Raw genomic sequence first — 23,910 nt, 5'->3', positions numbered from 1 at the left:
ATGGCTGACAACAGTACTCTGGTGTCTGAAACTGGGAGGAGCCTCTTGGCTGATTCTTCTGTTCTTGATTCAAAAATTATAGAAACCTCCAAAGAGAATGTATTCCGTGCAACTATTCTGGATGTTGAAGGTAATGGGGGAAATTTATTTTAAGACTATTGCTTTTGCAATGACTGATTACTTTGCTGATATTTAGTAGTTTTGAAAAACCAAAAGTGCTTTAAACTCTGGAATTGTATGTAGAGTAGGCAAAAGGGTGTTGATCTGGGATCCTTTCATTAACAAAGGGACTGTCTTAATTTTTAAACTCATCTTGTTATAAAGATTTGGGGTTACAGCCCAAATCAAATGAGTCTTCTGGAGCTGTACAGAAAGCTGTCAGTTGCATTTGATGCGTCTTCTGTGGAATAAATCATTCCAGGTGACATTCTGACACCAGTGTTTAGCAACTACAGCTGCTCTGTTGTGTACAGGTTGATAGATTAATAGGTATCATAAGGTAGGCGGGGGGGGGATTAATAGTCTTGAGCCCAAAATTAATTCAAGAACGAATCTTGAAATTAAGAAACAACCACCAGTGTTTTCCTCCAAGGTAGTAACCAAAATATACTGGAGGTGTGTTGATGCAAATGACATGGAGGCAAACACTTGCTCTTCCTCCTAATATTTTGAAGACTTATTAATACATGGAAAAAAAGAACAAGGCATCTAATTTCAGTTCTGATATTCCTGGTAACTGCTCAGTTTCACCAAGAAAGTAATGAACCTTGTCAGCCAGGAACACAGAAACTAGAAAAGACCCCAGCTGTCTATTTTCCAGCAAATCCTGGTATCTAATTCTGCTAGAAGCATTAAGCTGACAATTTTTTGGGGTTTGCATTTGCTTGTTGTCTCCCACCCCCGTAATTTATGTTCTTGCTTTGACTGGTCATGAATTGCAGGTTCTTGTTTCACCTCGTATTAAAAAGTTTGGGCTCCAAGTCAATTTGGTATCCCTTAATTAAAGGATGTGGTTCTTGAGGTAACATTTATTTTCAGGATTGTTCCTGATAAGGAATCTTGAAAAGCTACTGTGTGCCTGTATTCTTCTATACATTATTGCTTGATTCAGACATAACATGGATTTTTCTGCTAAAATACAAATATTATCCTTGCTTCTCTCTAAGCAGAAGAAATGCCTCAAATAGAAACAAGAGTGGTTTTGGTTCAGGAAGCAGGGAAACGTGAGGAGCTTCTGAAAGCCTTGGAGGTATGTGAGCCTGAGATAAAGGTCACTGGAAGGACATGTTACGCCTTCAGACTTTGTTACCAATTTGCTTCTATACTAAAGTTGTCCTCTTCCACAGACCATTAAGATAATGGAAGTACCTGTTATAAAGATAAAGGAAAGTAGTCCTGATAAATCAGAAGAAAAACTAATAAAAAGTATTATTCATATGGTATGTCATGCAATTAAGCACATGTAATTGCATGCAGCATGTTACACTTCACTGGGCCTGAAATGTGCACACGCTTTAATTTGGATTAATTGGGCATAATGGTCATAATATATGCTAATGGTTCTGATGGTGTCACAGCTCATCAAAGTACCAGGTTTTTTTACAAACACTTCCTTAAATATGGAGTAATACCTACAGCTCTTACCTAGTGGTGTTTTCTAACAGGGGCATCAAAATATCCGTGGGGACATCCAACTGCATGCTCCTATTCAGTCACACATAAGTTTGTGCTATGAACTGACTTTGTAATTGTCAATGGACTTCTCTTTCAATTGAAAGCTGCATTTAAACTGAAGTGCAAGAAATGCTTTTCCATTTCTTGATGTGAAAAACATAAAAAATAAAGTTTGGAACTCATAACTGAAATTGGAATGGACCAGATTTTTAGACCCCTTAAAAATATCAAGCAACGAACAAAATCTATTTCTGTTCTTTAGATGTTATGCAGCGTGGCGCTTGATATTGCAAGCTGGATGCTACTTTTCAGTAGCATCCCAAAGTACCCTAAGCTGTTCTGACAGTCTGAAATTTCATTTATCTTTTGAGCTGAGGGGGATTTTTTCTATCTAGCTATTTCTAGTGCTACATTATCAGTGTGAACTGATACGTAGACTGCTAAAGCAACCAGAATTCTGATTCTTCAAAAGCAGGAATTACTTTAAGATGTTCAGTTTTAAAGCATGCAGCAGTTCATAGCTATTCTTATGCTAGAGAACAGTGCATTGCATTCAGCTTTCACAAATCCTAACTCTCTCTGAAATACGAATCATACATTTTTCTAATGGTCCAAAATAAACATCAGTTGAATTTTACACTTGTGCAAGTATGTTGCCTGAATAATGCTTTCCCTTTCACCCCTGTGCATCAAGGAAATTAAAACGCCCTACATTAAGACAGACACGATAGAAGAGCTTGGGGATTCTGATTCCCCAGAATTTGAGACGATCTTCGTTGTACCAGACTTCCAAGCTCCCATCTTTAGCAACCTCTGCAAGGCAGATTGCCGAGTCATCGGGCCGCCAGTCGTGCTGCACTGTGCACAGAGAGGAGAGGTGTGTGCTTCCTGCTCAAATCAGATGAATAGTTCTCTACTGCAGTGAGTTCTAAGAGTTCACAGTAAAATCTCTCTTGCTTTTCTAATCAGTTATAAACATTCCCAGCAAAAGAATTTTAAGAAAAGCAAGTTTCTAATGTTGTGTTCGAATGTTGCATGTAGTGAGAGAGTGCAGGCAAACAGTGGTAAGGCTACAACTGTTGCTATAGTTGTGGGAGTTAATCACCAGTTGGGATTATGCCATTAGGAAAGGCAGCATACAAATGATTCTCCAATAGTCACTTTATATTTCCAAAAGTTGTAGAGCAGATGGACTGGGGAGGAAATAAAAGGAAGGACTGCTACCTGTGGAACTTGGGGATGCTCTAGTTACCTTATCAACAGGGCTGGAGCTAAGGTATAACTGATTATGCAGACCTGGACTAGTGTCTGATGCATTTTTAATACTAGAAATAAGAGTATTGTATTAAAGGTAATGTGAAAAGTTTAATGGGAGGAGTATGCTGTTGACTAATGAGCTTCCTTCTTGTTTTCAGCCTTTACCTTTCTCCTCCCGTCCCCTGTACTGTGCAAGTATGTTGAACTTGGTACTGTGCTTTACCGGATTCAGAAAGAAAGATGAATTAGTAAGACTTTTTTCTTCTTTGGATTGGTAAAACCATTTAAAGTATATTTTAAGATACTCTTCTGTTCTGTCACCCATAGGGTTTAACCACGGCTCAAGCTTGTGTGGGGAGAATGAATTGTTTGTTTTGGTTTTTTGCAAGTCCAGAGGCCGTGATATTTGAGGATGGGAACAAAACTTTGTTCAAGTCATTTTATCCGTGTCGTTTTTGGTCACTTTTTTGCTGAGTGGCAATAAACTGCTCTAATATAATAGGGCTTAAAGATTTGTAAGCTGAGGCTTCAGATAAGATGATGTTTACCCAGTAGGGTCCTCTTTTTTTTGTACAGGTGGTAGAATGACCAAGTAAGTCCTTGTAGCTCTGTTCAGAGCACTTGCAGGCATGTTATCTTGTCGTGATATTGTGCTATCAGGACTTTATGCTTTGATACTCTAGCACTTTGCTTTTTCCTTTCAGTGAGGCAGTTGCCATCTAATTGCCCTACTGGACACCTGGGAATCAACAATATGGCTCTGTACCTTCATCTGGAAAAAAAAAAAATCCCAAACCAAAAGCCTTTGCCCAGTGTTGGGGTTAGTTAGGCTTGATCTGGAATTGACTAAATCAGCAAGGAAAACGTACTTCAAATCTAATATGTGTGAAAAGATGAAGGCATTATGCATGATGATCATGAGAGTACTGGTGGCTTGGATAGTTTTCAAACTACACAGCAAGGCTGTATTAAATGTTGAAATAAAAAGAAATTTGAATAGTTATTGTGATGTATCAACTGTATCTTCTGGAGATGTGAACAAGTTGTTTTAAGAACAGATCAGAGTACTTCTAGACCTTTAATGTAACCTTCTGTGACTTGCTTTGCAAACCGCTTTTGTATGGCACTCGCTCTTAAAAAGATGCTGAAAACTTTTCATCTTCATTTTTCAGGTTAAGCTCGTCACCTTGGTTCATCATATGGGTGGAATTATTCGAAGGGACTTTAGCTCAAAAGTTACTCATCTGGTTGCAAACTCAACACATGGAGACAAATTCAGAGTATGTAAGCTTGAGTTGGTATTTTATGGAAACCTTTGGAATTTGGCTCTTGTAGACTAAGTTTGTTCATTACACTTCAGCTCAGAGGCTGCTGGTTTTTTCTGTACTAACAATACCTGTAATGGTGACTTCATCTCTGTCTGGTGTTGATCTTTGGTATGTTTTTGTCTCTGTGGGACATCTAAACATAAATTTGAAATAGACAAGTACAGTAAATCACAAGATTCAAAATGGTTAAGTATTGATGTAGTCAAGACAGTGGTGAACAAGTGGTGAACATGTATCAACATGCCTGCTTTTGTCTATCCAAACAATAAACTTTGAGGTAACTTGCAAAAAACTTTGTCCTTAAATGTTGCATATCTTCTTTTAAAAATTATTTTTTGCTTGTTATGGATGAGGATTCAAATCTTCCTTTATGCATAAATAGACATGAGTGTGCTTTTTCTTTTCTGATTCTAAAAGGGAATCATTTGGGACATTTTTGTTCAGTTTAGAAGTAAATAAAATATTATAGGTTTTTGTAGTATTTAACATGAGATAGCAATGTCTATGCCCCTTGAATCTTCCTTGTTTGAATTATTGTTAGGCTGTTGCTTTTTTTTCCCTTGCTTGTCTTTATAATCTTGCAGTTGGAAGAGAAGTCCTACTTTCTGTTCAAACACTTCTTTCTGCCAACTCAAAGGAGAAAATGTAGGAAAACTGTACAATCTCTCTAGCAGTCATGGCAGTTACCTTTCAAATAGTCACTTTCTCTTTGATAAAAGCAGGCTGGGATATTTTTCTTCATACAAAGTATCAAAAGCAGAAAAAAGGTCCCATATTCCACTGGAACAGAGGTTTGATTTTGTGTTTTTGTGTGTGATGAAGGATATCAGACTAACAAAATGGTGCACTTCTGAGGAAATGTCAAAATAGCTATTGATCTGATCTCCTAGTCACTGAATTCATACATTCTAACTCTGGGGAGCTGCAGTTGGATATGACTCTTGAAAGAATAGGTTCACTTTTTGCAGTATCTGTCTTGAAAAGTAAAAGGAGGGTTACAATTTTTTCTTGAGGCTAAGAAAGATTTAAATGGAAATATTTGGTACAACTTAAGCTTTTCCTGTTTTGTAGATTGCTGTAAGTCTTGGTATTCCTATCATGAAAGCTGAGTGGATTTATAAGGCATGGGAGAAAAGGAACGAAATGTAGGTGTTTATTTTCCTTCAGCCTTTGCCTTGCATCCTATTCACCTGAACTGTTGTGAGTTTCTGCTTAAATACTGACCTATCACTGATTTAGTGACCTTTTCCTGCATCTTCTTTCTTTCAGTGATTTCTGTGCAGCTGATGACGACTTTAGAAATCAGTTCAAGGTTCCTCCCTTTCAGGATTGCATGTTAAGTTTCCTGGGATTCTCTGATGATGAGAAAGCTAACATGGAAGAAATGACAGAAATGCAAGGTGGTTGTTTATGAAAACCTGTGGGAAGAATGGGGTGGAACTTATAATAATAGGTGCCACAGAACTGTTAAGTGAGATACTAATTTCTAACAAGAATATTCTTTCTTGCTAATTTGCCTTTTTTTTAATCTAGGAGGACATTATTTACCAGTTGGTGATGAAAGGTGTACACACTTGGTGGTTGAAGAAAGTACAGTAAAAGACCTTCCATTTGAACCTTTAAAAAAACTTTATGTTGTAAAGCAAGAGGTTAGTGCTGAAAATTCTTTCGAGAATGCTGCTATGTGTGTGCCACATGGAAGCATGTGGTTTCTTATGAAAATATATCTTCCATACCAACTGTGTTACTATTATAGATTCTTTTGAATATTTTTAACTTTGGGTGAAGCTCTGTAATGTGTTCTTAATGTGTGTTTTCTTTTTTCTTTTAGTGGTTTTGGGGTAGCATTCAAATGGATGCCAGAGCTGGAGAGTCCATGTATTTATTTGAGAAGGTGTGTTGGACACTTACACAATGCACAGCATATTTTGGTGGTAAAATTAGCATGCAACATAGTGTATGTGGGACCAGAGATCAGATGGTTTAAAGCAGCATTTAAGTTCCACATAATCCATTATAGATTTTATACATAGAATACTAATTTGGAATAGAAACTTTTTTGTGCTTCCCAGAGGTTTTACTTTTAGTCAAACAAAATACTACTGTTGTTTCCATTTTAAAAAGGGAAAAAGAAGCTTCACCCTTTTTGCCTCGGCTTTTCTAGGACGTTTCCTTCTGTGTTGTGTGTGATCTCTGCAATTGAATTATCTTTGCACTGAGCTGGACACAGAGGATAAACCCACTAAAGGAAGTTTTCTTTCCCTACAGTCAGAGAGTCCTGACTTCAAGAAGTCTGTGTCGCTGCTTTCCCTGAGCACTCCCAACAGCAACCGCAAACGGCGCCGCTTGAAAGAGACTCTGGCCCAGCTGACCAGGGAAACAGACATGTCCCCATTCCCTCCTCGGAAACGCCCCTCAGCTGAACACTCCCTCTCTATTGGGTCCTTGCTGGATATTTCCAACACTCCAGAGTCAAGCACTGCCAATGGAGGTAGAGCTAAACCTTCCATTCGGCCACACTTACAATGTTTAACAGCTCTTGCATGCAAGTGGAAATGGTGGTGGTAGGGAAGTCTTACAGGTTCTGCTACAGATTTGTAAGGTAATTCCAGGCTTTTTGAAGTGTGGAGGAAAAAATTGGAGTGAAGAGTTCAGACACAGGCCAAGCTGCCTCTTGTCATCACAGTAAGCATGTTCACATCTGAAGGAAAAGATATGGAGGTCATAAATAGGAATTACAGTTGGGTGTTACTCCAAAATGCTTCAAATACTCTGCTGGAAGTCTGTAGCAAATTAGCAGCATAGTAAACAGTAAATCATCTAAAATACTCTCCATAGGATACTTGGAGAAAGGAGGACAAAGATTCTTATCTAAAGGAGTTAAAGGGAAAATTCCTGCAGAGCCCACTCCTAGATATTTGAAATGTTCTGTTGAGGCAACACTGTGCCAGAAAACTGTCACGTCTAAAACTTCACAAGAATATAAATCATCAACTAGTTTTGATTGTTTTAAATATCTCTGCACGTGCTTCTTGTGGAAGAGAAGAACTGTAAAATTTTGAGTTAGTCAAAAGGTAATACCCAAGTGTTTGTAAAAGGCCTGGTTCCATCATATAAAGGAGGTATCTGGAGCTGCTACTACTTTAAAAAGGTAAACTCAAATCACATGAGAGCTCTCAATGAGGCACAACCTGCAAGTGATAATTCAGAAGGAATTCAGGAAAGATCAGCTTTCTTAGATGATGCCAGTGCTCTTGTTATCCCAGCAGGGAATTTTCTTCTAATCCAACAGCAGTGGTCAGTCTCAGAATATGCTATTTTGGAAACAACAGATAAGGTACTTATTTCATTGTTAACTATGACAGTAATGAGCTTTGATACCAAAAAAAAGACGGTATAGGTCTCTGAGATCCAATACATGAGCAAGTGTTTCAAAGTCATGAACTGTTCCAGGTCCACCTTGGCTTTAGCTTTAAGAGAAATGAATTTCTTGTGTCTTTTTCCTTCTCCCTATAGGATGAAGTGTCAGTGTTGTGTGCAATGGCTGATTTTAGTAAATGGTTTGGAGCTACACACCTAATGCAAGGGTGGTAGGCAGCTGAGAGTGGTTTACGTGGCAAAGTTGAAAGTAGAAAAGCACTTTTGTACATAGTGTATAAATAAGTAATGCTCAGCCCCTAATCCTTGCTCCCTGCTGAACAAGGTACTAATAATAGGGTCAAGTTGTTGACCTGCCCATAAATGGCTTATTAGTTTCAGTCTAATTTGAGGAATAATTTATTACTGTTGTTCTATGAGTAGGCTGTAATAAAGAGAGCTTCTAGAAAGAGCCCTGGTAACTAGAATATGCCTTTAAAAAAAAGCCCCAAACTTATCTTCATTTAAAAATTCTGAAGGTGTTGTTTTGTTTGTTGTTTTTTTTTTTTTTCTTTGAGGGTAAGGTTTTTTTGGGGGACTCTATTGTAATAACACTCTATTTTCTTTTGGGAATATCTCTTCATCAGAAACACCAAAATCCTGTGCAAGGCCTTCCAAAAATTCAACTCCTCTTCCTCTCAAGCAGTCTGCAAGATGGCAGGTTGCAAAGGAATTGTATCAGACAGAAAGTAACTATGTTGATATTCTGACAACAATAATTCAGGTAAGATGGTTTTAAAGCCAGTCCAGGTCAAATGTAATAAGATATCCAGTGTTTACATCAATTACTATTTTCAACCTGTGACTTTCAGGCTTTTGAGGGCTTGGGTGCATCAAAGCTTCATAGGAAGATGACAATATAAGCAGTCTCATGTAATTTTACTGAGATATAAAAATACTCAGTTTCAGGTTGGAAAATACAATTTCTAATCTGGGATCTGCAGTGGTATTGCAATATATATGGAAATTGGAAGTGTCAGGAAAAGATCTTCATGACTAATATTTTAGATATTAGTGAATAGAGAGAGAGGGCAGAGAGAAAAATCTGGTTTTTAAATTATTCCAAGAAGAGCAGAATAGCAAACAACTTACAAGAAAAGCTTAATTTCTTGGAAGTTTATTTCCAGTGTAGCTGATTATCTGCTTTAAAAAATGAGCCAAGATGTGTGTGAGTAGAAAAGGAGATGAGAGGGGGTTATGCTGTGGTGATGTATCAAACTAAGTGTTTGTATCTTCAAACCACTCTCCATAACCCACTCTTGCTGAATGGAGGCATCTCAAGATTGTGACTACAGGAAATTATGATCTAGAAGGAAAACACAGTTGCTTTCATAACTGTTTCTAACACAGTGTTTGGCAGTTGGGAGGGCATTAACTTTTTTTCCTCTTAATTCATCAGTTATTTCAAGTTCCATTGGAGAAGGAAGGACAACTTGGGGGACCAATCCTTGCTCAGGAAGAGATCAAGACCATATTTGGCAGCATTCCAGATATTCTTGATGTGCACACTAAAATCAAGGCAAGCTGCATCTTCTTCTCTGCAGGGGAAGCTTTCACAGAGACGGAATCTTTTCTGCATGTTTTCAGTTGCTGGATAGGTGTAGGCTCTTCCTGGTGTTGATACATACTCTTCCAAATAGAGCATCTGCCTTTTTCTGGCAGCATTTCACAGTAGGCTTTTAAAATAGAGAGACTTGCAGGCTGCCTGCAACTTGGGGATTTATTTGTACAGTTCTTGTTGTTGTTTTTTCCAATCAATGGGGTCCAGTCTGGTTAATCACACCAGAGATTGATGTGTGCCCACTGAGACTGAGATGAAAGTACAGCTGGGTTTCCGTGTGTCAAATTGGAGTCACCTGCAGCATGCAGTGCAGTGAGAGTTGGTTTGGTGCAGTTGTTGTGTTTTCCTTCATCTTTGGTGTTACAAAGATATGAGCAGAGGCAGCAACAAACCAATATTAGTGATTAATCCTTTTCACTTAACGTGAATCCTGAACCTTCAGCTGTGCCCTCCTGTCCCTCTTACTAACTGATGGTGAATGAGCTTGATCCTTATCAAGCTGATACAGGCTTAAGAGGCTTGGTCTCACTTTCCTTGACACCCTGGTGTAGCAAGTGAGAGGAATCTGTCCTAGTTCTATTTCAATCCTATCTTACAGACTTGAGTCCTAGATTAGTTGTGCACTCTTAACTAGAATTGGATCAGCTGTCCTCTGTGTATCCTTTTCAATATCCCTTTGGGATGCGTTGTGTAGTGTGTTGGATGCAGCAGTGTCATCTTGTTGCAGAGTTGGCTAGTCCTGATGTGCTGCCAGGCTCTACTTGCATTGATATACAACCATGTATACACATTCAGTAAGCCAGAGATCTTTTGTTTTGAGCCCTCAGCAGACTGGAGGGGCTGAATGTGAAATTGTACAGCTTTTAGGATTGTCTGTTTTGTCAGCATGAAAACACACCTAATGATGTGTGTTTGGCAAAATACTGATCCCATTTAATGGCTTTCTGCAGTTTATGCTCAGCTTATTTTCTCTCCCCATCCCTACATGTATTCTAGGAAGACCTGGAAGATCTTATGATAAATTGGACTGAAAGCAAAAGTATTGGTGATATCATTCTTAAATATGTAAGTCCCTGTTTCTTTCTTTATGCTTATGACTATTATCTTGCCTTAAAAACAATCCACTTCTAGGAGCTAGCAAACACAAGCAAGGGACTGCTGAGAAAATTCCAACTTGTATCATTGTATTTTTTATTTAGACTTTCCAGTTGAGTTGGGTGATGCACTCCATGTCGAGTGTCTGTCCACTGGTGTGAGGGACTAAAACTACAAATAGCTACAGTTTGAGAGCTGTAATTTGCGACACTACAGGCACACTTTTTACTCAGACATTAAAAGCCACTTCCTGGGCCCTTAGCCATCTACTGCTTCTGATCAGTAGTAAAGAACTAGGAAAATAACTTTTCATAGAAACTTCTTAAGGCTTTTCTCTAGGACTTGAAATGTGTAAGTGAATAGGAGTCCTGTATAGAACAGGAAAGCTAGGTCTGGGACTGCAATGGATTTGAACATAAATAGGCTGCTGGGTATCTTGTGCTTTCGCTGACATGATGATTTTGAGACAAATAGTGCTTGTCATTCAAAAGTTTTCAATCTTTGTTGCTTCTGGTGGTTTAAAAGGTCATTGCAGTTACTGGAGAAAATATCTGTCTGAAATTTCCAAAATTCTCACCAAAAGCCTCTTGCTAGGTGAGAACCTGCCTCCCAGTTGAGCTGCTCAGCAGCTTCTAAGATTGTCACATATTTGCTTGATGCTGGTGAGAGCAGCCTGCGTTTAATCAGCAGCATCAGTCTGGGGCATCTGGCATGCAAAAATATCTTAACTTGTTCTGAGAAACACGTATGGGTTTACAACACATTTTTTATTATTCTTTATTGCAATGTGCCTTTGAGCAGCTTTGTATGGCTCAGGGCATATGAACATATGTACAATGATACATAATATGTAAAGCAGAGCCCTAACAGTTGTTTCTTTCAGTCAAAAGACTTGTTGAAAACATACCCTCCGTTTGTGAATTTCTTTGAAATGAGCAAGGAGACGATTACAAGATGTGAAAAGCAGAAGCCAAGGTTTCATGCCTTCCTAAAGGTGAGTGTCTGCAGAACTGAGTCTGAGTAGAACATGGAGACTGTTACCATGTACTACTGAATGCAGTAGATGGAAGAATGTGAAATTTTGAAAGCTTGAAGGAAAGTGAACATCTCCTGGTGAGACGGAAATAAGAAGGATTTCAACTTCAATCCCTCAAGCTCCTCATACAACCCTTTCATAAATGGTCTGCGTTCCTCGTCTGTTAAACAGCTTTCAAGGTGGTTTGATTATATGCATTTGTTGCTGGAAAAAGTTCCTCCCAAATCCATGTCTTCTCTTTTCTGTAAAGATAACTGGAGCTGCTGCTTTGACTGGTCCCCTCCCGGTGTTTGTGAAACTCATATTTCCAAAGTAGCTTTAAACTTTCTTTGGGCAGCTGTGAAGCTCCAGGGAGGTAGAATTTCTCAATGTTCTTGTGACTAATGAATAGGAGCCTAGCAGTGGTGATCTAACAGGAAGATGATCTTCAAAGAAAGTTATCTGAAGATGAGTCTTAAGACTCCTGAGCTCTTCAGATATGTGTGTACTGTTAATAATGCGGTGTAGCTTTAACTCCTCTTCTATATCCAAATAGTCAAGTAATCACAGTGACAGATTTAAGCTCGTTTTTTCTGAGGGACTAGAAATTACATCCAAGTATTGATATCTAAAAGATGGGGAAGAAATAAGAGAACAGGCTGTCCCCTGTCCCAGTCCACATTAGTAGCTGAAACAAGGGCTGAGGCGTTGATATGGACACTTTAAAACTGGACATTCTGAGAACATCAACCGCTGTGCAGTTTTGAATATAATGTAGTTTTTAACATGCTCTGTTAACAACTGTGGTAAACAATTCTCACACTTGTATAGCAATGCTAATTTCAAGGAAGGCAGTTTTTCTCTGATCTTGTGCTTTTCTTGTGTATGCGTGTAAGAAAAAAAGTAAACTTAATTTCCTTTTTCCCAGATAAATCAAGCTAAACCTGAATGTGGCCGCCAAAGCCTAGCTGAGCTCCTTATCCGTCCTGTTCAAAGGCTGCCCAGTGTTGCCCTCCTACTAAATGGTAACCCAGTGATACAATTGTTATTAGTTTGTCTGTGAAGGTGTTAAAAACACAAGATAACATCTACTTTTTGTCATCATTATCAATGGCTTTTCTCATCTAAAACAAGCCTGATGATGTGAGTTAACCATGGTTACTGGCAGTCAGTGGGACCCACTACTGAAGAAGGAATACTTCTGACTAAATTCCACTTGTTCATACATTTGTATGCAGGATACAGATAGAGGAACAGTTTGCACTGACAATTCTGTCTCTTCAAACAAGAATATAATTGAGATTCAAATGAAACTGACATAAACTAGAGAGCAATTCATAATGACAAGGCTTATAGTTTCATGTATTCCACCTGGTATCAACCACTTTATTTTGTTAATAAAAATAATAAAAAATCCACATCATCACCCTTTGTTTCAGGTAGAAAAAGAATTCTATGCTTGTCTCTGCACTTCAATTTAATTTTTTAAAATAGTTTAGGGGTTTGGTTTTTATATCGTATGTGGGTTTTTTTCTTAATGAGATGCCTGGACAACTTCTGTTCAGCCTAGTTCTTTAACAGTGGTATTTGGACTCCAGAATACATCTGACTTCTTCAGTTGGCTTATCTTAACTCAGTTTAAACTTGAGTTTTTCATATTTCTTTTCAGACACTTGTAATATGTGTGGAGTTTTTATTTCTGTACTTTTTTCTCTAATTGTAGATATTAAGAAACATACAGCTGAAGAGAACCCAGATAAAATAACTCTAGAGAGAGCTATTGAATCATTAAAGGAGGTGATGACGTAAGTCATGTTCATTCTATGGAACAGACTGTTGAACATAATGCATTTAGATCCCTCTGTTCCTTCTAAGTTGCTGTCAGTGTTTTGTTGCCACAAGTAACAGTAAGTAAACATAACTGTGTGTTCTTCAGCCTCCCTTTGGCTGCTGTTGTGACGTTGGTGTTCTGTGCCAGAGCTCTGAAGGAGTCTGATGTGGTTATCCAGCACTTGTACCTGAACCTCTGCTGACTCCCTGCCTCAGCAGGGGCTCTCTTCAGTCCTCTGTTCTTACTTCTGTCTCTTCTGTCTGGGATGGAAGAGATGGGTTTTGTCTTTAAATCTTACTTCTGTGCATATATCCACTGAAAGGACAGACTTTTGGTAGGAGATTAGTCTCTTCTGGTCCTCTATTAGCTCTTGGCACTGTTCCATGAGTTAATTAGTTGAAAGCTGAAGTTGTTTAGATTGTCTCACTTCTTTTGAAGTGTAGCATACGTCTCCACCAACAAGAACTCCTGCATTAATTGGGTAAATGTTTGTCCAGTTTTAACAACAACTTTTAAATTGTAAGTGTTCTTGCATCTGTTGCTTGGTGAGCTGCAGTCCTGATTTGGGGGGACAGAACACAGGCTGTAAAGATCTGCGTTGTGTCAGTCTGTAGTTCAAAATCTTGCAGGGCAGAGGAGGGGAATATTAACTGATTGGTGTGTCAAGTGCTGGTAACATGATAAAGAATAGTGTTCTAGGGCTGAAGTTTGCTATGTGATTTTCATGTTTTGTTAGGCAAATGTGGCAAGTGCTGCTGTATAAATTCTATCCCTGAATGTTTAGCTTTATTATTTTTGTATGTCTTAAATGCAGTGCATCCATTTACTGTTGCTTGGTGTTGAAGATTAATATAATATGTTTTTCTCAGACACATTAATGAAGACAAAAGAAAAACAGAGGCACAAAGGCAGTTCTTTGATGTTGTCTATGAAGTGGATGGATGTCCAGTAAGTAATTCCTCCAAAGCTGCCGATCTGTTAAATGACTGCAGTAGTTTGTTCCCTTTGCAAAAGTGTGTGAGGTTACAATGCAGTGGTGCTGGTTTAAACAGATTGCCAGTGTTAAGCTGTAAGCAAGCAGTAATCCAGCCCTAGAACTAAATGCTTAATGAGCTTTTTGCTTCTGTCATTTAGGCCAATCTCCTGTCCTCTCACCGGAGCTTGGTTCAGCGCCTGGAAACTGTAGCACTTGGTGATGACATCTGTGACAGGGGAGAGCAGGTCACACTCTTTCTGTTCAATGACTGCCTAGAGGTAAGGTGACCATACCAGTACATCTCATGAAATGAATTGTCAGAGGCTTCACACTACACATGAACATACATAAGTAAAATTTAAGAACTTTTGAGGCAGAATTCTAAGTCACAGATTGCTGATAGGTCAACATGTGCTGATGTTTCCTTTCTATTAACTGCTGTATAAGCCAACATAGTCATTCATGTCTGCATGGCTGAGAGGTGTTAATGTAGCCTTTAATGTCTTGAAGCCAGAGTAAAAACATAAAAGCAGCTTAATATATTAGCTAGATCTGTATATTCTTAGGCTACCAAAAGAAAAAAAATCACAATAAATGCGTTAGGAAGAACTAGAGTGGAAAAATCTAACTGGATTTTGGAGACTAATGTGGAAAAATGGAATTTATGAGGGACACTTCCATAAAGTACTTGTTGCTATCCGCAGCAGTGAAGAACATTGTCTTCATAGAAGACCAACTGTAAAATAATTCAAAATTAGTGTTGTCCTAAGCAGCACTTAGAGACAAAAGGCTGTTGTTGTGACTAGTGATGAACTCTTCCCAGGAGTACAGTTGACTCAGTTTCATCACTTCTTGCAAAGGAAGAAAAGGAGAATAAAACCACTTTTAATAAAGCTTCTTGGCTTGTCTCTTGGACAAGAGACAAACAACTGAAGATGCATTACTTTAACACAAGTATCTTATGTGTTTTTTGTGCAAAGCCTGCTCAATGGCTGAATACAAAAGCAACAGCAAGTGATATTTCTAGTACATAACACACCACACCTTAAATTGGTTCGTGCATATAGATTTTGTCTTTTCTGTTTAAATCTAGACTACCTTGTGATAGATTTCAAAGGGCCCTTGTTTGTCATGCAGGGTAGAATTGAGGTCTGTAATGCAAAATTACTTTCTCTCTAGGTATGTTTAAAAAATTTATTGTATTTTTCAGCTGAGTGTTTTGATGCCAAGTAACAAATATTGCTGGGCCACTTGAACTGTAGGCAGTGAATAGTGAGATAAGTGAATTCCTTTAAGATTTATGTGGTAGAGTAGCAAGATTTTCTGTGCCTTCCTGTATAGCAGAAGGTAAAAAAAATAGAAAGGAAAGGAAACAATGGCAAGAGATCTTCCAGCTGACCCTTTCTCTTCTATTTAACTGCAGATTGCGAGGAAACGGCATAAAGTTATTGGAGTTTTCAAGAGTCCCCATGGCCACACAAGGCCTCCTGCATCTCTCAAGCATGTTGTTCTTATGCCTCTCTCCCAAATCAAGAAAGTTCTGGACATCAGGGAGACAGAAGGTCTGTGTGTTTTGAAGTGCTGTGGTAGCTAATGAAAACTGTTTCAGAATGTGAAGGAGGAAGCTCTGCTGTTGTGGGATGGAATGCTAAGGTGTATTTATTGTATGGTATGTGGTTTTAGTAAAAGCTTCTGTTTGAAGCTCTGTGTGAGCCTGAGAATTCCTTGCGCTGATAGCTTTTGGCTTTTCAAGAATCACTGCAGGATGCTGAATTTGGCAGAACTACTAGATGGCATTAGCATAAGCCAACCAATTGGCAGTGTGAGATAAACTGAGTTAAACACTTGACAGCTCTGGATTAACAAAATAAAAACCAAACTTCAAACTTCAGCCCAGAGCATTAGATTGGCCAGAGAAAAGTTGGTGTGAAACCAAATTTTCTTTTAACTGGTGATGATAATTCTCAGGAGGAGCTGTTTGGCATCTTAAAAAATGACTTAATTTCTTTGTCTGCTTTGCCATACTGCTCCAGCCTTGATAGTGACTTACAAAGAATCTAGTCACACCAGTTTCTAGATTTCTATTCTGGCAAGATTTGGTGTTTCACTGTAAGTGATAATATATGCATCATGTGTTCTGCTTTTGCTCTGAAGCACCTGAACACAGAAACCCAATTAAAAAGAGAAATGGCAAAGAAGGGTGGGTGAGCCTGACTACTCTGCAGATTGATTGGTAAATAATCAGCTGTTGCATGAACAGCTGATTGCAGCCTCTTAATGATGGCTGTGGACAGAACTCTTGCAAGTGATACAACAGCTCTTGTGTAAATAAAGACAAAATCATTGCATCAAATCATGTAGTCTGTAGTTTCAGCTCCTGGCAGACAGAGGGTTGACCCTTCTGAAGGTTTCCCCCTGAATAATACGAAAAAATCATTATTCTTTGTATTAACTCCTTGCCTTTTTTTAATAAACTGCAGATTGCCAGAAAGCCTTTGCCTTAGTTGTGAGGCCACCTACAGAACTCAACAACAAGCTGCTCAGTTTCCAGATGACAACTGAAGACCCTCGCAAGGAGGACTGGCTGAAGATGTTGTGTCGGCATGTGGCCAACACTATTTGTAAAGCAGATGCAGTAAGTACTCTGGAACCATGTTGCTGATTCAAATATTTCCCTCTTATTGGCTTTAATCACTTGAAGCTAAAGAAGTTAATCATGGACATGCCTGAGGTAAAGTAGAGCAGAAAACATTTGTGCTAATGTGTCTGCAAGTGAGTGGTTAAAAGGTAGAGAAGGAAAAAGCCTGGATGTTAGTTTGTGCGGAAGATAAGTAGTGCTTAAAAATCAAAAACTACTTATAATTAATTTGTGGTGGTGAAACGGTATGATTCAACTCTGCACTGTACATCTAACAAGAATTGTGTTCAGCTTGCTTCTTTCGCAGCTATGATTGAATTTACAATCCCAGTGTTATGAATCACTTGGTTTGGCTTAACTGTGTTAGGCTGAATTCTTTGTTCTACACTTTATCTGCACCATAACGCAAGAGACATGAAGCATCTTCCTCCCATAGACAGAAGCCTCCAGCCTTAAAACAAGGAAATAGGAAAAACAGTGAAATAAAGGAGTCACTTGTCACATTTCTAGAAGTTCAGTGTGTGGGCTTTCTGCAGTCAGAAACCCACTAATTTGAGGAGTAGATCCTCTCCAATTACAGCAAGAGGCTTTCAGCTAATGTGTTAATTATGTAAAAGTCTATGCATATCAGTCCTCTCAATTTGGTGCAAATATGTGCAGTACATATAGCTGAAGCTACTTGGTGTAAACTGGAAATGTTTTATGTTCTGCAGTGTGTTCTTATAGTACAATATTTGTGACTTTTAAAGACATGCTTGTTACAGGAGAGGTAATTGAGTAATGAAAACAGCATCTTAGTTTTATTTTGTTTGTCTCGTGATCTAGGTAGGAATAAGAGACTTGGCTTTGTGGTGCCCCTTTCCTTTTTAGGTTCTGAGTAAGAAAAGTGCTGATTTGGAAGTGTTAATTTAGTTTAATCTGTGTGTTGCCTGTCTTCAGTAATTTTTGTCACGTATAACTTGGATTTTTAATAGAAATTGAACCCTTGTGTAATAAATGTATTGTTCCCTCTTGCCCCAAGACATTCAGAATCACACGCTGGCAAATTGTAACCTTCCGTGCTGAATCCCATTAGTTATAATTTGTGTAACTACTGCTTTGTACCAACTATAAAATACTTCTTTCTTGCTGATTTAAATGTCAAATTGAGCTTCAATTTAAGCACTTTTCCCTGTTTTTAGAGTTCTAGAGCATCATGTGAGTAAGAACATTGACTTTGCCACCTGGTGGCAGCAAAGGCTTTGGCTGCCCTTCCTTAGGCCCTGGGAATGGCCATAAAACTGCTGTCTGGGGTCCTTCTGAGGTTTTTTTTTTGTTTTTAGATGTAAAATGTCCTAAAATAAAGACAAAAAACAGTGAAAAAAATCGTCCCAGCAACTTCCAACTCCCATGTGTGCCCCGTCTGCCCCCCCCCAAGTTTGGTAAAGTAGGTAGCCAGAGATTGCTTTGCATGTACTGGTGTTTAAGAATGAGACATGAAAAAACCCCCAAACTCCTGGCTGTTCTGCAACATGTATTGCAGTAAAGCTGAAAGATTTTAGTCTTAATGTTTGACAGCTGCAGCTCTCAAGATTTCACTTCAGAAATGTGCTAGATGTGCCAGTGGAATAAAGCAGTGTTTACCTTGGAAACTCCCTAGGGATGCCTCAGAACGACTGCCTTTAATTTGGTCAACCCTGGATTTGAAACTGAATGAGACAAACTGAATGTTAAACTACTGATGAAGGGTTTCACAAACTGACTGCACCAGCTGTTGATCTATTGAAATGGCTTGAAATAGCTGCTGGGCTGCATAAAGAGTTAAATATGGAAGAGTATGGCAATTAAAACCTCTAAATGGGATCTAATGAACTAGAAAGCAAGTGCTGATATTTGACCATTATTAAGATTATTTTTGTCTACAGGAAAATCTCATTTATGTTGTTGATCCTGATTCAGTTGAAGTAAATACTAAAGATATGGACAGTACTTTAAGCAGAGCATCCAGGGCAATAAAGAAAACATCAAAAAAGGTAAGATAGTATAAAGATAGTACTTTTTAGTCAGAGAATTGTGCTGGGATTCCTGTTTCAGGTGGTTTGTAGTATTTACAGTAGTGGCAGGAAAAACTTAATCTGAACTAAAACTCTTAAGGATAAGCTCCTTAAAGAAAGAAGGAGAGGGCTGTTTAAGGTTTTGGAATATCTGTATATAGTCTTAAGTATTACAGTCATAAGTATTATGTAGTCATTTTTGAGTCTGTTATGGAACTTATACTGTTTAATACTTTGAGTCTTTTAAATATAATGCAAAATTGAGAACAATTTAAAGGAGAAGAGGGCCTGACTGTGCAGGACTGAGGGATGTGGGAAAGCCTGGGTGACCAGATCTTATTTTGACTTCTCCCTGAATCTTTTCCCTTTTCCCCTGCTGTGTTATCCTCATATTTGGACATAATGAGGGATAGTAAGGATGATGGGGAGCCTTTTAAGAGTGAAATCACTTTGGTTGTGGGTGTTTGCCTGGTTGTGATCCAGTCACACCAACACTTGATACACATCCTAGGGATGTTCAGAATTTGAATGGTAGCCTGTATAATGGTGGTTATTACAGCCTGGTTTTTGTCAGTGTTTAACCACTTGTCAAACTCCTCAGGTCACAAGAGCCTTTTCTTTCTCCAAAACACCCAAGAGAGCTCTTCACAGGGCTTTGATGTCTCACAGTGCCACAGAAGGGAGGAGCCCCAGCTCCAGTAACCAGAGTTACATTGGCAGCCGCCTGACGAGCACCTCGTCCTTGGCGGTGAGTGATCTGCTGTGCAGGCCAAGGAGGTCACCTTCTTAACATCACACTTCTTTCATGTCTGCTGCTGCTCTCACTTGACCAATTTCAACATCCACAGTGGGGGAAAAAAATATTTTTAACTGCATTCATAGCCATATTATTTTCAAGAGCTGTTTAATGAGAAGCCTTACTTGCTGAAAATGCAGAAAAATCTTGATGCACTAGTAAGTGGGAGTTGCCTTATACATATAGGTTGAAAAACCCCACCAATCCTTTTTGCTAGGGGTGGAATATGTTTCCTCTTCTGAGAGAGTGGGACAGTTTCAACACAAGTCTTATATTGGTTCATGCTTTTGATTTTGAACACTAGAAATGTGGTGTACAACCCTGAATAGTGTGGTGAATGTTTCAGTCAAAGTAGTGAGATGACAGACATCCTGTGAAGCAAACTGGGAAGGAAGGCTGGGGAAATATAGATGCTGCAGCCTGCAAGTTTTTAAACAACAACAAGGAAATTATCTCCTCATAAATGTTTAAGAAAACTTGGTAAAATAAAATATTGTTCTACATATTGCAACTCTTCTGCTATGCCTGGCTGCCTGTTAAAGCTTTCTTCTGCTGCATTAGGCTAAACTCAATTTCCTAACATAGTCTAGTAAAGCAGACTAGATTTGGAGGAATCTTTTCATCATCTTTGCTTTTTTTATAGTGTTTGAGTAAATTTGATGAGCAAACACCTACTTTCTAGTCTGTAGTTTGTGGGACAGAAGGCCAAGAAAAACAGGATTCCTCCTATCTTTCTACTACTGACTGATGTGTCATTAATATTGAGATAATGCAGTATGTTTGAGTGGCCATTAAATTGTACAACATAAAGATATAGCCCTGCTCTCCCACATGAGAAAATATGAACCAATAAGGGAGGAAGTATCACAGCAGACTCCATTGCTTTAGAGGAAAAAAAAATAAAAAAAAAAAATCTACCAGTGAGGCTATAGCCCAGTTCTCTGTAGAGAGATTTTCTTCCTTCTATTATGATTATGCCAACAATTGTTTTTGCACTCTAATTGTCTTCATTTTGATACAGCACTGTATCTCATTTCTCATGAACTTGCAAGTCATGTACTTTTCTTTTTGTGTATAAAATACTTGTTTCCACAAAATCATAGGAACTTGCAGTAGCAAAACCGTGTTCCTGTTTCAGATTCTTCCCAGAGCTCTTGGGACCTCTGTGGTAATAAGCTGCAGCTTGGCAGCAGATCATGTGTTGTGTTTTTTTTAACCAATCCCACACACCACTGAACTTGCATAAAGCCTTTTTGGTTCAGTGATAAGGTGGAAGGGAAAAGAGGTCTGGATTCCAGCCCCTCAAGTTGGAATACCAGTGCAGTTGTTGAGTAGGAAGCTAAAACTGCAGGAAACGTGTCTGAGTCCATTAAGAGTCGAAGCTGTTATTCAGACATATTGTTTTATTTCAATTAAATCCTGGCCTATGCTTATGTAGGAATTTTTTGGTGTAGGAAAAAACATAGAGTAAAAATATCAATAAAGCTTTGGATGCTTTTTTTTTGTTCCTTGTTTGGACTAACTCTTAAACTCTTCCTAATTGTAGATTGCTCATTCATCTTCTACGTGCAGCCTAAGTGGATCTGTCAAATGTGCTGTGAATGTCCATTGTTCCAGTTCTGTTGACTGGAGCTCCCAAAATTCCAAGCCTAGACCTGTGCTGTGTCCTGGCTCTCCAAATACTCATCTTTCAAACACTGTAGAAGCAAAAGTCTCTTCCAACTTAAATGGTCATGCCTTGGACAGACCATGTGCTCTCCCTGTTATTACTGCCACTTGTGCTGATGCTGGAGATCATAACCAGCGTGATGCTGGAAAATTCTGTGCATCAGGCCCTGACTGAAGTGAGCAAGAAATCCTGAATTCTCTAAGCTAAGAGAGCATGGTACAGCTCTAATGCACAAAGGGCTTCAAATGGTGCTGGGGTCTTCTTTAATGTGCTCTAATGCACAGGGTTGGAGTCAACACTCACACATGGTTCTGTTTCTGGTTCTGGGTGCAAGATTTATTCTTTCACAAACACTTTGAAATGTCATTTTTCTGAGGTGTTTTTTTTTATTATTTTTTTAATTTATTTGCAGTGAAATTACTTATTGTTTCAGTTCAGTTGTCCAAGTGCCCATGTAGCTCACTGGCCAGAGTTCTGAGGACTTTAATAACTTGGTTGTAGGGAAGCCTTGAGCAGCTCATTTTACCTGTGGTTTTAGTTTTTTTGTTCCCTATCTGTAAATAGAAAAAATATTTGGTATAAAATACTTGAGTCTAATAAGAGCTGCTCTATAAAGAGGAGTTTAATTTTCAGATATTACCAATGACTGCAAATGGAGGACATGCCATGAACAGGCACAGGACTTGTTTATAGTGAAGTGTATATCCTTACCTGCCCAAATATCCCTATTTAAAAGATTCTTGAAGCATGCAGGTGCACAAGCTGCCTAGCTACTGTGACCTGTTGATGTGCTGAGAAGCTTGGCTGGGCTGTAAAGAGCAACAGAAGATTGCTTGTGAAAGTATCTTGAGGTCTAATGTGAAAAGAATATAAAATCTCAGCTAATCCAAAGAGGTTTACTTTTAGTGCTACATATTGATGTGTTGGTTTCACTGTAATTAAGTCTCAGAAGCAGCTTATTCTCCAAGCATCAGAAAAGTCAGCTTCTTGCCTAGTGTGTGCCCATCCAGGCACAGCTAAAGCAAGCTCTGACAAATCATTGGGATGTGTTGCCTCCTGCAGCCAAGGAGACATGTGTTTGGCATCTCATTTGGGGCTCAGAGCTGATGATAATACAGAAAGTTGTAGAATTGGAGGGGGAGCTGTTTCTCTAAGAGATTATCATAGTGTATCTTGTCTTCATTTTGGAGGGAGATTATTACTGCAAAATGTGCTGCAAGATGTATACTAATACTTGTTAGCAGCAACTCTTCAAAAACGTTCTTGCATTCCAAATCTCTCAAGGCTGGTAACAAGGAAAAAAGTCTTTCTTCTGCAATTTTTAAAGTGTGTTAAGTTTTCTGTTCAAACTCTAGAAATGCTGACTCATTAATTTCAAAAGCTTCCTATCTTCAAGATCTTCTGCACTCACACATTCCTTGAATGCCATGTCAAGGTTGAGAAATGATTGCTGCACTATTGATATTGGCTCATAACTGATCAATAACTTTTTGTCCAACAGGGTGTTCCTTCTCCTTCCTTGGTCAGCCTTCCCTCAATCTTTGAAAGGAGGAGTCACACACTAAGCCGATCAACAACCCACTTGATATGAGGCAGGTTGAAAAGACTCTGCTGTGTGGGAGTGACTGACAGACAGGTGGCTGGGCAGTGAGTGACCTGCTACTGACATGAATGGTACCTTAGTCATTAGCACTTAGCAGTGATTAGCAAAATGTTAGATAACACTAAATTAGTCACAAAGGGGGTTTTATCAGTGGAATAAGTAACCTGGCCTTCGTTTAAACACAGTCTTCCCTTGCACAGATCTATTTCCTTCCAAATGAAGCATTTTCTTCTATGGAAATTGTCCCCTCCAGGCAATAAACTGGTTTGTCAGCTCTTGAAATGAAGATGATGAACACATAATTTACTGCTAGTTTGGATGACTCTTACGCTTGCCTAACTTCATCTGCTGGCAGAGCACTCTAATGTTCGAATTGTGGATTTCTTGCATGGAGATACCTTATGAAGTACCTGACCTTTCAAGTATGACAGTTAACCTGTTGTACAGCTGCTTATTCCAGATATTTTATAAATGTAGTTGTTTATAATGAAATAGAATTGAATTTTGTGATTATCATCTCTTGCAGCCTCACTGTAACAGTGGTATGAGGAGCTTTGACCACCAAAAGTGATCAGTTGAATCCTTTGTCTTGCTTTGAAGTGGAAGTCTGAGGAAAAGAATTCCACTCCTGTTTAGTAGGGTTGTTAAAAAACCAAACCCCCACACCTTCCCCATACTTGGTTAACAAATCATTATTTAATGCATGGGATTATTGGTGTGACATTGTAACTCGAGGGTCCAATTTTGGCGTGTCAAATTTCAGTGTAGTACTCCTAAGGCTTTCACCTCGCTTTCTCATGTATTTATGTCTTCCTTTAAAACTCTGTTCACTTCTGTTGTCTCTGAACAGTTTGTACCATGCACTCTCACAAACTATCTAAATATGTAAATTTCTGCATTTCATTAACAGTTCAACTGTCTATATCAGGAGTTCACAACTTCTGGTTTCTTTTTAACCACCTGTGTTTTGTCTTGTATCTATATGTAACTAGTGATGCTTTTGAATGTGTCAGACTG

The 23,910-nt window shown here is 38.7% G+C and overlaps 1 protein-coding gene across 3 annotated transcripts; it reads left to right on the top strand.

Annotated features, from left to right (window-relative positions):
* On the top strand, positions 1 to 22,881 carry ECT2 (epithelial cell transforming 2; the record flags this gene model as incomplete). Of its 3 annotated transcripts, none has more annotated exons than XM_082288436.1 (24): positions 1 to 130; positions 1,170 to 1,249; positions 1,347 to 1,439; positions 2,369 to 2,551; positions 3,090 to 3,179; positions 4,104 to 4,211; positions 5,331 to 5,404; positions 5,529 to 5,659; positions 5,793 to 5,908; positions 6,091 to 6,153; positions 6,528 to 6,750; positions 8,264 to 8,400; positions 9,076 to 9,195; positions 10,234 to 10,302; positions 11,216 to 11,326; positions 12,276 to 12,372; positions 13,071 to 13,152; positions 14,048 to 14,126; positions 14,313 to 14,432; positions 15,578 to 15,716; positions 16,635 to 16,789; positions 18,697 to 18,804; positions 19,427 to 19,573; positions 22,792 to 22,881. In XM_082288436.1, 24 exons carry the CDS (start codon positions 1 to 3, stop codon positions 22,879 to 22,881), a joined length of 2,745 nt encoding a protein of 914 aa, XP_082144562.1. The 3 variants fall into 3 exon arrangements, with proteins under 3 accessions (XP_082144562.1, XP_082144561.1, XP_082144563.1); XM_082288435.1 differs by lacking the exon at positions 22,792 to 22,881 and adding an exon at positions 21,168 to 21,464 and having other exon boundaries at positions 1,167 to 1,249; XM_082288437.1 differs by lacking the exon at positions 1,347 to 1,439.
* Between the last annotated feature and the right edge of the window lie 1,029 nt (positions 22,882 to 23,910).

The sequence above is a fragment of the Coloeus monedula genome, assembly GCF_965178545.1.
Source record: "Coloeus monedula genome assembly, chromosome: 10".
NCBI lineage: Eukaryota > Metazoa > Chordata > Aves > Passeriformes > Corvidae > Coloeus > Coloeus monedula.
This window is presented reverse-complemented; position numbering and strand designations above follow the sequence as displayed.